Below are 14,225 nucleotides of genomic sequence, written 5' to 3'. Positions count from 1 at the left end.
TCGCACTCCCATTAAAAGCCAATTATAACTCGTCCTTTTAATTAATCCAGAGTCTTTATTCAAACGTGGCCCACTCCCGGTCGGGGGGGGATTTGGGTCTCTATAAATCCTGGAAGACCCGGTCCATTAGGTGACGGTATCATGGCGAGTTTAAAACACGTTCATGTCGGAGCGAGAGGCCGGCGGTGAGTGAGGACGTCCATCTTCATCATTCATCGTCGAAGACTCTTTTTAAGACAGTAAACTTTGTCCGACACACGTTCTTTACGTAACAAATTGTTCCGGATCAGTCAGAAGTTAGTACCATCTAAGTAAATTCATGGATTTTAGCGACTAGCTAATAGCATTTGGGTTAAAAGCTCCGTCATGTTGAAAATAATAATAATTTAAACATAGATATCATTAGAGATGTGTATTGGCAAGAATTTGTATAACGATACAGGGACAAATATGAAGTATTAGGTTTGCTTTTAAGAATTAAATTGTGATAGCATGATAAACACAACATGCTAAATAGAAATCAAGTGAATATTTTTATGTAATTTGTTAATTTTTTTTTAATTACACTGCTGTTGAATATCAATATTCTGAAAAGAAATATTTAACTGTAAAAAATATTTTCAGGGTTTTGAGCTTGAGTTAACAAGAGCAAATGAATCCAATTGAATTGACTAGCAATAAAAATATGTGATAAGTGATAAAATCAAGAAGCTAATAATGCTAAATTATGATTTTATTGTATTGAATATAACTTAAAAAAAAGTTTAAACTTTTAACTTTTAAGTGGCAGTAAATACTCAAAAATGACAAAAGTCCTAAAAACAAAAACCCTATTCATCGTATTTATTTGCTAGTCTCCTACATTTGACCTTTGACCTCATGAGGGCCACATGACTACAGTCTAACTTGGGACAGGCATGAGTTTTGTACAAGAAATTGTACTTTTATTATTAAAAACATGTGGTTTGATAATAACTCTGATGAGGTAATTGATGAAAATTTGGTTAATACTTTAAATCCGGATTTAAAGTATTAGCTGGTAATTCAATTAGTTCTGACTTCTTGCTATCTATAAAGATTTTCTAGGGGGTTTAAATAATAGTGGAAAATCAAAATGGCAGATCCGAGGAAGATTTGTAGCCTCATCTTGTGTGGACATAAAGCCACTAATACACAAAAAACATCTATCTGTGATTTTCTTATGTTTTATGCATATAATCTACAAGACTAAGAAACGTCCAGATTTCAAATGATACTGTAATAAATACTTTAGGTAATTTTGGTTGAGTGATCCCTATTTTTGACTCTCAAGCCCTGCTGAGGGGTCTAATGAAAGTGGAAAGTCAAAATGGCAGAATCAGAGAGGCAGAATTGTAGCTTCATCGTGAGTTTTAAACTAAAAATTACACTTTTATTGTTAAAAACTTACATTTTGGTATAAATAAGATAATTTTGTTTTGGTAACTAATGGAAATTTGTTACAAAATTTTAATTTGAATATTAGGTGATAATTAGATCGACAAAAATAGTCCATGTTCTTATTAAAGGAGTGAAGCCTCCGGTGAAGACAGTAGACAGGAAGCTCATGATATTTACCCGGAGCACTTCTTGTTTGTGTAGCATGTTAGCTTTTAAGCTTCCGCTACAGAAAAAGCTTAAAAATATAGACTTGTTTTTTCGGAACATTTTCTCATTTCAAGGCTTCAATACAAGAGGGACGTCACAGACGTGCAGTTTGGATGTTTTTAAGTTTCTTTTCGGACGACGACGAAGATGAATATCATTTTTCCCTTTAACCCCAAAAAGGAACATATTACTCTGAAAAGTACATTTGGACACGTTTTTACAAGAGGGGGAGGTTTCGTAGAATGACCCACTCACTGACAGATGTGGAGCCAGGCCTCGCTGTGACACAAGGGTCTAATGTTAGTGGAAAGTCAAAATGGCAGAATCAGAGAGGCAGAATTGGAACTTCATCATGAGTTTTATACTAAAATTTACACTTTTATTGTTAAAAACTTACATTTTGGTATAAATAAGATAATTTTGTTTTGGTAACTAATGGAAATGTTTAATTTGAATATTGAATATTAGGTGATAATTAGATCGACAAGGATAAATAGTCCATGTTCTTATTAAAGGGTTGAAGCCTCCGGTGAAGACAGTAGACAGGAAGCTCATGATATTTACCCGGAGCACTTCCTGTTTGTGTAGCATGTTAGCTTTTAAGCTTCCGCTACAAAACAAGCTTAAAAATATAGACTTGCTTAAGTTTTTTCGGAACATTCTCTCATGTCGAGGCTTCAGTACGAGAGGGACGTCACAGACGAGCAGTTTGGATGTTTTTAAGTGTCTTTTCGGACGACGACGAAGATGAATATACGAACATAATTTTTGCCTTTTTTTGACACGTTTTTACAAGAGGGGGAGGTTTCGTAGAATGACCCACTCACTGACAGATGTGGCGCCAAGGCCTCGCCGTGACACGAGGGTCTAATGTTAGTGGGAAGTCAAAATGTCAGATCGGAGAGGCAGAATTGGAACTTCATCATGGGTTTTATACTAAAAATTACACTTTTATTGTTAAAAACTTACATTTTGGTATAAATAAGATAATTATTTTGGTAACTAATGGAAATTTGGTCCAAATATTTAATTAAAATATTGAATATTAGGTGATAATTAGATCGACAAGGATAAATAGTCTATGTTCTTATTAAAGGGTTGAAGCCTCCAGTGAAGACAGTAGACAGGAAGCTCATGATGTTTACCCGGAGCACTTCCTGTTTATGTAGCATGTTAGCTTTTAAGCTTCCGCTACAGAACAAGCTTTAAAATATAGACTTGTTTAAATTTTTTCGGAACATTTTCTCATGTCGAGGCTTCAATACGAGAGGGACTCCACAGACAAGCAGTTTGGACGTTTTAAAGCGTCTTTTCGGACGAAGATGAATATACGAATATAATTTTTGCCTATAACCCCAAAAAGGAACATATTACTCTGAGAAGTACATTTGGACATCCACTCACTGACACGATGCGGTGCCAAGGCCTCGCTGTGACACGAGGGTCTAATGTTAGTGGGAAGTCAAAATGGTGGATCGAGAGCGGAATAATTGTAGCTTTATGGATTTGAGTCGATCAAAAAAAGGCCAAAAACAATAACAACAACAACAACAACAACCAGACGTACCGAGCAGCAGCAGCCGATGCGTCTGTTTATACTCCCTCTTGAGCTCCTTCAGCGCTCGGTCAATGTTCTTGCTGACTTTCTTCGCCTCCCTCTCGGCCTCCTTCTCCTCCACCAGCAATTTGTCCCAGTTCTTCTGCTTCTGGGTGCTGGTCTTCTGCAGCAGCTGCAAGCGTCGGCCCCGGTCCTTCCCGGCGCCTTTCCCGCTGCTCCCTCCCCCGTTCTGGATCAGAACCGCGTCCGTGCCGGTGTCTCCGCGGCGGTTCTCTCCGGCCGACAGCCTGCCAGGATCCCCGGGGCGTACCGGGCCACGTAGCGACGACGTCTCCCCGCATCCCCCGGCGTCCTCCGGGCGAGCCCGGGTCTGTTGAGCAGCGGCGGCGGCGGAGGTCGCGGTCGCGTCCGGCGGCGGCGGCGGATCCGAGTCCGAGGTATTATTGGAGATGGATCCGCTCAGGTCCCCGAAGAGCCGGGGACGCAAACTGTAGCACAGCCCCATGTTTGAAGCAGAACGTCTCTATGAGGGAGATTTGTCATAAAAAAAATAAAAAAAATAAAAAGGGGAAAGAAAAAAAAAACCCGCCAAGCGTCCTTAACGTTCCATCGTCACATCGTCGGGTCTAAATCTCGGGCGAGAATGAAAAACGCTCCGACATTCGCTGCGTGTCATCTTCTGTGCTCGTGGATCACCTGATCCTCCCGTGGACCTGATCCACACTGCGGGTCCAAGCTTACCGTAAGTCACCGTCAAAAGCAGACGCGAGGGAAGAGGAAAAGACGCGAGGAGCCGCAGCGGCAGCAAACGTTCCACAATCCGCGTGCACACTTGTTAGGTGCAGTGCACTCGCGCGTCATCCCGCCACCGTGCGTGGACGTGTGTGGAGAATGTTGCTCATGGTTTTCATTCCACGCATTTCATTTCTGCATGACTTGACTTTTGGAGCTGCTGGTCTGATGGCTTGACTCGATATCTTTGTCGAAATAAATCACCATTTGAGTACAAATATTTTTGATGACGCCATGTATTTGGTTTTATTTCATTATATTTACATAAACAATGCATTATTGAATATCATTTCAAACATAATGTTTGTTTCAGCCAATACAAAAACCTTTTTTAGCATTTGAAATAAAAGATAAATATTTTGGATTACATTATATATCAATATTTATTTGACTAAAAAACAGCAAAATGTAAAAACACACAATATTCAAGATATAATCAAATGTATACCAACATAAATATAGATACTTGTCTGATCGCTTGACTCGATATCTTTGTTGAAAGGAGCAAAAAATATTTTTTTTTTTAAATCACCATTTGAGTACACATATTTGTGATTATACCATGTATTTGGTTTTATTTCAAAACATATAGATAAACAATGCATTATTAAATATCATTTCAAACATATGTTTTGTTTCAGCCAATACAAAAACCTTTATAGCATTTGAAATAAAAGATACATCTTTTGAATTATATTTATACTGTATATTAATATTTATTTGACTAAAAACATCAAAATGTAAACACATGCAGCATTCAAGACATAATCAAATGTATGACAACATAAATATAAAAACTTGTTTTGAAAGTTTCAACCATAATGTTAATTTCAGCCAAAACCTTTTTTAGCATTTGAAATAAAAAGATATATCTTTTGGGTTATATAATTTTGTTGTGACTAATAATAGATAGACAACACAATGAAAATCTATACAATATTCAAAATGATTTAAAACTTTTCACCAATAATCTATTTTTTAGTTAAAAAAAATAAGCTTTTTTAAGTATTGGAAATAAAGGATACATATTTTGGAAAATATTATATATTAATATTTAATTCAAGATGTTATCAAATGTATACCAACATAAATATAGAAGCTTGATCCAAACTTTTTAACCATAATGTTAATTTCAGCCAAAACAGAAACCTTTTTTAGCATTTGAAGTAAAAGATATGTCTTTTGGGTTACATAATGTTGTTGTATGAACTTGTGACTAATAACACAACACAATGAAAATATACAAAATATTCAAAATCATTTCAAACTTTTCACCAATAATCTTATTTTTTAGTAAATACAGCATAATGTTTTGTATTCATTTTACCACTTGAGTACAAATATTTTGGATGACAACATTTGTTTGTATTTATGTCACTAAAATACAAACACAACACAACGTAAATATAGACAATATACAACAGCTTACACATTTGTCCAAGAAAAGAAGATATAAAAGTGTTATAAACATAAATATAGAAACAAATAATAATTGATAATATCCACCAGTATTGTATATTTCAGTCAATACAAAAACATTTGTTTTGAAATAAAATATTTAGGATTACATTATATACCTGTATTTATTTCACTAAAATACAAATCCAACACGATGTACAACACATTCTTCCAAAATGTAACATTAAAAAACCTTCAGATGTAAAAAATAATTGTCAATAAAATTTTAATCAAAACATCTCAGATCATCAAAGTATTTTTAGATGTTTCTATATTGATTTACGTTTTTTTTTTGTATTCGAAACGTTTTATAATATTAATTATTAATTATATTGTAAACAATATAATTGGCAGGTCTGTATCATTGATCCAAAAAAAATATTGTGTATTAAAATGTTTGTTTTTTTATTGCTATACTAACTTAAACTTTATTTTCTTTATTTAGTTATAGGCGAAAGAAGGTGGGTCATGTTATACATAATTTATAAATAATAAAATGCATTTAATACTAATATCCTGGTAAAGTCTGACCGATTCGAACCGAACATAACCTTGAAACTGATCCATATCAATGACATGCTGTGTTATATTCGGTTAATCGATCTATAAGTGAGCAGATCACATATATTTATCATTTTTAAAGATCATAACAAACGCGTAGCAGGAAGTGACCGTCAGGTGCAGTGCTCCGATGAGCCTCTAGGTGTCAGCAGTGCAGACCGCGGGGATTATTTGACCGCCAGCAGCACCAGAGAGCAAGTGACCTGTAAAGAGGAAATGAGCTAATAATAGACACGAAAGTTATTTTTAAATCCCGAAGAAATGATATCTATTCAGCATTAGTTTTATACATAATGTCCGTCATTTAGATGTAAATGTGAGAATAAATACGGAAAAATAAATGATAGTGATATTTATTTAGATTTCCGTTTTAATGTATATTTCTTGTATATATTGCATCATCTATTTATTTATGTATGAGTCATTGATATCATCGTTTTCCCACATTAATATATATAAATATAATCATTTAGAATCAGATTATTTCTTGTTTTACTGTTGTCTTACTAAAAGTGAAACAACATCAGATCCGTCAGAAAACATGTTAATTGATTGTGTTTATTACACAGAACACACCTTACAGTTATACTTCTTATATGATATGTTTTATAAATATGAATTGTAATAACACAAACATATGACATTGTTATAAAGTTCAAACAATTCTAACTATTTACTTGAATAATAATTGAATAATAGTATCATGATGTTCTGTTCTATGTTAATCTTTGTATCCTATCTTTATATTTCTCTTTGTTCTTGTTCTTATTTTATTTTTATTTATTTTTATGAATTATTTCTGTATTGCTGTGTCTAATTGGAAAAATTCTACCTTCCTACCTAATACATTGTTGTCAGGCTTAACATCTTGATTTAGCTCAAGATAAATATAACCTTATTTTCTTTTCTTTAACTGTTTATTAAAAGACAATTAAATATGGATATTTCTAAATTCAATTGTAATACTTTTTTGTGTGTCTCACACAGTAAATGTTTTTTAAATCCCTTTATTTGTGTATGTTTGCCAACCTTCTTGTTCATCAAGAGATTCAATAAAAATAAACATATTTCTCCTCAACAAACCCTCTTCCCCTCTACACCGTGTCCTCCTGGCACATCTTCTCAATCTCATCTTAATCCACTTCCTCTCGTCCGTCTGCCAGGGCAGCTTAACTGAAAGTAGGTGAGACTTCCAGCCCGTCTGGATCTTCTCTCTCCCGGTCAGTTTGAAGTGAACCCTTTTCACGTCCGTGAGCATCGATCCACGATGAACCGCTACGTCTCTCTGAAGCAACTCGGCGATGGAACCTACGGCAGCGTCGTTCTGGCCAAGAGCAAAGACGGCGGCGAGCTGGTCGCCATCAAGAGGTGAGTCGAGGATCACAGGTCGGAAGATGATGATGAAGTTCTTCTCACATGACCGAGTTCCAAAGATGATACAACCTCATACTTGTATCCATAAAAGTGTCAGGACTATGGTATCTTTCTATCTATCTCATATTTTCAAACAGGAAGTGGAAAGATCTTGTCCTTAAATGATACTTCTTGACTAAATTTGTTCTCCTGTCTTCCTTAGAATGTTTGTTTTTGTTCCTTCTGAATGATGTTTTTTCCACCAGGATGAAGAGGAAGTTTTATTCCTGGGAAGAATGTTTGAATCTGCGGGAGGTGAAGGTGAGAAAGAACATAACTAATACACTTTGAAATAGATAAAAATAATGATATTAAAATATAAAATAAAACACTCAACACAGAAGAAAATAAGCATGACGAGAAATTATTTAGAACATTTAATTTAATTTAATTTTCTACCGCTTTATCCCTTGTGGGACTGGAGTCTATCCCAGTTTCCTTGGGCGAGAGGCAGGGGACACCCTGGACAGGACGCCAGTCTGTCGCAGGACACACAACCATTCACACACACTCACACCTATGGACAGTTTCCCCGCATTCTCAATCGACCTCTGTATGTTTTTGGACTGTGGGAGGAAACCGGAGTGCCCGGAGTAAACCTACGCAACACGGGGAGAACATACTAACTCCACACAGAAAGGTCATTAAATATATTTATTTACAGAAGAAAATAAAATACAGAATATATTTCTTCACACAAATTCAAGACAATTTAAAAATATGTTGTTTTGAGTTTGTTTATTTCAGTTTGTTTATTTGTTTGTTTCTTGTTTGATGTATTTTTCCATCATTGTTTACATATTTACAGACAAACAAAAGTGACATAAGAACAAGACATATTGAGAGAGTCCTGCAGCATCTTGTGTTCAGCAAATATCTTGAGCCGCTCTTTGAGAGTCCGTCGAGATATTAAAAAGAATTCAATATAATCATTTAAACATTATTTAAAGCCCATTTTCATGAAGATTAAGTAATAATAACTGTTATTATCAAGTGGAATTAATGGAAAATAAATGTTTAATATTCACTATTACTTTATTACTTTTTTTTTGTCTGTTGCTCAGTTTAAAAAAAAAAAAACTTTAATAAAAAAAAGTGTTTCTTCTCCTGGTCCAGTCGCTGAAGAAGCTGAATCACGCAAACGTGGTGAAACTGAAAGAAGTCATCAGAGAAAACGAGCATCTCTACTTCGTCTTCGAGTACATGAAGGAGAATCTCTACCAGCTGATGAACGACAGGTGAGAAGTCGACCTCCTTTAACTTCTTTACGACCACAGGTAGATTCTCCCAAATCTTTTTTGTTCTGCAGGGAGGAAAATAAGTTCTCGGAGAAGGAGATAAGAAACATTCTGTTCCAGGTGTTGACGGGGTTAGCATTTGTGCACAAGCACGGTGAGAAACACGCTTTTTTAACTTCCTTTAAAATGAATAAAAAGATAGAAAATTAAGTATAACTTATTGCAGAAGTTTAAAGTTGAGGACAATGAGTTACATTATGGACTTTTAATGAAAGTTTTACAAAACCCAAAACCACACACGTTTCCTTTGTTTAGCTATATAGCTAAATGCTAGGTAGCTAGCTAGCCAGAGTTGCTATTCGCCATTTTGACAGGAAGTATGAGGTTTGATTTCTTATCCTTATCTTTGTGTTTGTCATCAAACGTTCCCTTCAAATTCCTTAACATCATTCCATCAAATCATTTATATATTATAATTTTATATATATTTTTGTACTTGAGTTATGTTTGCACGTTACTAGCATTATTAAGTCTTTATTGTGTTTATTTTATTTCATGCTCTTTTTTTATTACCATTATTTTATTTGTCTTTATTATTATTTTATTATCATTTCATTATTATCATTGTTTTTTCAAGTGCAACTGTACATCTTAAAATAATGTGTAATTAACTACTTCAATTTTTAGTTACAGTAAATGTCTAATAGTACTTAAAGGTGTATCAATTTATCAAAAAATCAATACTTGTTATATATTAAAATATATATATGTATATATATATATTATATATTATTATATAAATATATTTATATATATCATTTTTGTACTTGAGTGACATTTGCACTGTACTAGCATTTATTGTTTTTTAAATATACTAAACATCATTTATTATGTTTGTTTTATATTATGCCTTTTATTTTATTATTATACTATAACCATAATTGTATTTGTCTTTATTATATTTTTTTACAATTAGTTTATATATTAGTTTAGTATAATATAGTATATAGTTTATTAGATTATTTTTATTAATATTATGTTATTTTAAATATGTGAACTGTATATGTTATTATAATGTCTAATTGACAACTTACATTTTTATTTACAGTAAATGTCTAATAGTACTTAAAGGTGTATCAATTGATCCATAAATCTATAATTTTTGTTATACATTATAATATTTTAATTTATATTTTATATATATATATATATATCATTTTTGTACTTGTTGTCGTTTGCACTTTACTAGCATTTATTGTTTTTTAAATACATTAATCTTTGTTTATTGTTTTTATTATATTACATGGTTTTTATTTTATTATTATACTATAACCATCATTTTATTTGTCTTTATCGTTTGTATTATTGTTTTATTATTTGTATTATTGTTTTGTTTTATTTAACATGTGCTGTGTTAACTGTATATCTTAATATAATGTGTAATTGACCATTTAAACTTATCCATAAATCTATAAAAGGTTCATCAATTTATTCATAAATCTACCATTGCTGTTATATATTATAATATTTTGGGGCGTCATTAATGTATTCAAATAATTTATACATTATTATATATATATATATCATTTTTGTACTTGTTGACGTTTGCACTTTACTAGCATTTATTGTTTCTTAAATATATTAATCTTTGTTTATTGTGTTTTTATTTTATTATTATACTATAACCATAATTTTATTTGTCTTTATCATCTGTATTATTGTTTTATTATTAGTATTGTTTTGCTATATGTAATATGTTAACTGTATATATTAATATAATGTGTAATTAACAATTTAAAATGTATCCATAAATCTACCATTTTTGTAATACTGTATATTATATTATTTTGAGACATCATTGAGGTCTTTCCTGTTCATTATAATCTTAGATTCTTCGTCACGTCAACATGATTCTGAGACAAACATCTTTTCCCGCCCAGGTTACTTCCACCGCGACATGAAGCCTGAGAACCTGCTCTGCATGGGCCCCCAGCTGGTCAAAATAGCCGACTTTGGTCTGGCCCGAGAGATCCGCTCCAAACCTCCGTACACCGACTACGTGTCCACGAGATGGTGAGAGCGACGCCTCGAGGGTCTCCATGACATCACCGAGGTCACGTGTCTTCCAGGTACCGAGCCCCGGAGGTTCTGCTCAGGTCCGTGTCCTACAGCTCGCCCATCGACGTCTGGGCCGTCGGCTGCATCATGGCCGAGCTCTACACCCTCAGACCGCTGTTCCCCGGCAACAGCGAGGCGGACGAGATTCTGAAGATCTGTCAGGTGTTGGGGACGCTGAAGAAGGTCAGAGGTCAACCTGTGCAGTGTTTGATTTTTGGCCGCTAGAGGTCCCTGTTTTCTTCTCATGTCAGTCAGATTGGCCCGAAGGCTTCGTCTTGGCCTCGGCGATGAACTTCCGCTTCCCGAAGTGCGTCCCGATCAGCCTCCGAGCTCTGATCCCCAACGCCAGCGAGGAGGCTCTGGTCCTGATGAAGGACCTGCTGCAGTGGGACCCGGAGAAGAGACCGAGTGCTGCTCAGGTGCTGAGACAACTCTCAACATGACCTTTAGTGATTTTATATTTTAATTATATCAATTTAGCTTCATTCATCTTTGCTTTTTTAAATAAATTAACATGTATTTCAAATATTTTTCCATTCATTATTTAATTTTTCCAACATTTGTGATCTAGTTATTGTGATTTATGTCATTATTTATCTCTTAAATTAATAAATTAATATAAAAAATAAAAATGTTTTCACGGATTTTGAATAGTAAAATACAATGAATAATAATAATAATTTAAAGAAATATTTTACTGTATTAATACTGTATATATATATATACACAATACCTTTATTCTGACATCACTGGGGACATTTTAGTTTACAAGTTTAGCATAACCCCTGATTTATAAATGAATATTAATTTAATTTAATTTAAAAAAAAAAAGAAAAATTGGAGCATAGCAGTTATATTATATTATTTATTATTTATTATAATATAGTAGTATATTTATTACTGTATATAATTATATTATATAATTATATACAGTAATATAATGTTATATACATCATGTAATAAGAAAACAATTAATACTAATGAGTGAAAGCTCTAAATAAACTTTATTTTTTACTTTAATCCAAACCCTAAATGCAATGTAACCAATTTCCCTCCTGGAATCCAAGCACCAGCTTCTCTATTATACAAAAATACAAACGGTCGTTACATTCACATTAAAAGCTGACATTTACAAAAGAATGATCCCAAAAGTAATCTGAAGAAAAATACACAAAAATTACAATTTTCATTATTTGGTTATTATTATTACACACACAAATATGCGCTTACTCTCAGGAAATATATATGTATATATGTTATACAAGTTGATATTTCCCCTGAAATTCCACCAAAATAGTAGAGTTTATTAGAAAAATAAACAAAATAAACAAAATAATAAAATAAAATAAAAATGAAATATATATTTATTAAAAGTCTCCATTTTGAAAAGACTAATTAATCAATGTTATCGATATATCGCAGATTAAATAGTTATTTTTAGTGAAAGTAAGAACAAGATGGAAGTGAAAAAAATCAGAGAGATGAAGGAGGCGAAGAAGAGAGTGCAGCCCGAGTGGAACGACACTGTTATGAGGATTCATAAGAGACACTTTCACATTCCTGGTTCCAGGCTCTGCGGTATCCATACTTCTCTGTGGGTCAGGGACTCCAGACGCCGAGACCCTCCGAGCCCCCCAGGAGGACCGTGGAGTCGGACATCTTCGAGGCCAATGAGGATGATTTCCCCGAGACTCCGTCGGAGTCAGGGCCTCGAGCGGCTCAGCGAGAGCCGCTCAGTCTGGTGAAGAACCGAGACCCCCTGAGCCGACCCTCTGTAGGTGCCGCACACCTGCACCCCCGACACAAACCCACCATCCATGTTCCTCTCCTAGTTCCCTAAAGCCTCCGGAGTGGAGAACTCCAGAGCCGGGAGCGGACGCAGGCGCTGGGGCCAGACCTCCGTCACGTCCCTGGACAGCTGGGACGCTGTGGACGAAGGCGACGCCGGCGCTAAAAAAGCCTCCTTCGTAACGCACGGTCTTACTCGGTCCAAAGTTCCGGAGTCAACGGTCAACTCCAGGGTCTTTCTGGCCAAACAGCACTACCTGCGCCAGTGCAGATACCTGCCAGGTGAGTCACCCGCACACCTGAGACGGACAGACATTTAATCCACCTTTCGTTTCAGGCGTGAAGATCAAAAGCAGCTTCTCGACAGGAAGTCACACCGTCGGTAAAAGTCTGAGGAGTCATTTAAGGACGCCAGACACGGATCTGTTTACAGGTGAATATTCATCATTTTATTTTTATTATCAAATGAAACTTGGAAACAACTTCATTTTTACAGGCGACATCTGGCTACTTCCTGTCTAGTTGACACTTGGCTTAAACTTTTTGGTGCGTCATTCGGCTACTTCCTGTTCAAGCAACACTTGCCTTAATCCTTTTGGTGCGTCATTCAGCTACTTCCTGTTCAGGCCACACTTGGCAAAATCCTTGTGGTGCATCGTTCGCTACTTCCTGTTCAAGCAGCACTTGCCTAAATCCTTTTAGTGAGTAATTTGGCTACTTCCTCTTCAGGCGACACGTTGCAAAATCCTTTTGGTGAGTCATTCGGCTACTTCCTGTTCAAGCAACACTTGGCTAAATCTTTTTGGTGCATCGTTCGGCTACTTCCTGTTCAGGCCACACTTGGCAAAATCCTTTTGGTGCATCGTTCGGCTACTTCCTGTTCAAGCAGCACTTGCCTAAATCCTTTTGGTGAGTCATTCGGCTACTTCCTGTTTGCGCAACACTTGGCTAAATCCTTTTGGTGAGTCATTCGGCTACTTCCTGTTCGGGCCACACTTGCCTAAATCCTTTTGGTGAGTCATTCGGCTACTTCCTGTTCGGGCCACACTTGCCTAAATCCTTTTGGTGAGTCATTCGGCTACTTCCTGTTTGCGCAACACTTGGCTAAATCCTTTTGGTGAGTCATTTGGCTACTTCCTGTTCAGGGCAACACTCAGCTACTAATATTTTATATATGAAACATCATGTTACGTGTTCTTCAGATCTTTTACCGTCAAACTCCATCACTGAAACCAGAACCAACAAATCACTGCTGAAGGCGACAGGCACGGTTCTGGCACCGATCCGGACCAGCATCTCCGCAAGTAAGCATTCGTCCGGTAGTACTACAGTTTGCCCCCCCCCCCCACCCCCTACATCCCAGCATCATATGTTGACCTTTTATTTTTCCTCTCCATTTCGTTCTAGTGGACCTTTCGTCAGAGTCCAGAGTCAAACCGTCAAAGAGCAAGAGCCCCTTGAACGAAGGTACGAACATTCTAAGGTCTCAAAGTTTCTCTCTTGACCGACGATGTGACGTTGTTCAGATCACAGCTGGTCCAGCAGCCGACCCTTCAACCCCCTCAACAAGACGCCCAGAAACCTCCTCCCAGTCAACGGCCGAGTGGACTGGACCGCCAAATACGGAAGCTATCGGTAGCAATGAGCAGCAGTGGCTCATGGGAAAAAACTCG

General features: G+C 35.7%; 1 protein-coding gene and 1 pseudogene across 2 annotated transcripts in view; one reads left to right on the top strand and one right to left on the bottom strand.

Annotated features, from left to right (window-relative positions):
• The window catches only part of gnal2 (guanine nucleotide binding protein (G protein), alpha activating activity polypeptide, olfactory type 2), a 51,698-nt gene extending 47,994 nt beyond the window's left edge, over positions 1-3,704 (bottom strand). Inside the window, exon 1 of the mRNA XM_087810897.1 lies at positions 3,194-3,704. Coding sequence (XP_087667023.1) covers positions 3,194-3,689 — 496 coding nt within the window. The 5' untranslated portion in view covers positions 3,690-3,704. The remainder of the gene's footprint in view (positions 1-3,193) is intronic.
• Positions 3,705-7,262: 3,558 nt separating this feature from the next.
• LOC148064066 (serine/threonine-protein kinase MAK-like) lies at positions 7,263-14,222 on the top strand (annotated as a pseudogene). The gene is made up of 12 exons (XR_015713527.1): positions 7,263-7,363; positions 7,615-7,669; positions 8,525-8,646; positions 8,718-8,800; positions 10,587-10,719; positions 10,776-10,947; positions 11,016-11,183; positions 12,335-12,542; positions 12,631-12,985; positions 13,755-13,856; positions 13,960-14,019; positions 14,079-14,222. The product of XR_015713527.1 is annotated as a serine/threonine-protein kinase MAK-like (transcript).
• The last annotated feature ends 3 nt before the right edge of the window (positions 14,223-14,225 follow it).

The sequence above is a fragment of the Callionymus lyra genome, chromosome 16 (assembly GCF_982586985.1).
Source record: "Callionymus lyra chromosome 16, fCalLyr1.hap1.1, whole genome shotgun sequence".
Classification (NCBI taxonomy): Eukaryota; Metazoa; Chordata; class Actinopteri; order Syngnathiformes; family Callionymidae; genus Callionymus; species Callionymus lyra.
This window is presented reverse-complemented; position numbering and strand designations above follow the sequence as displayed.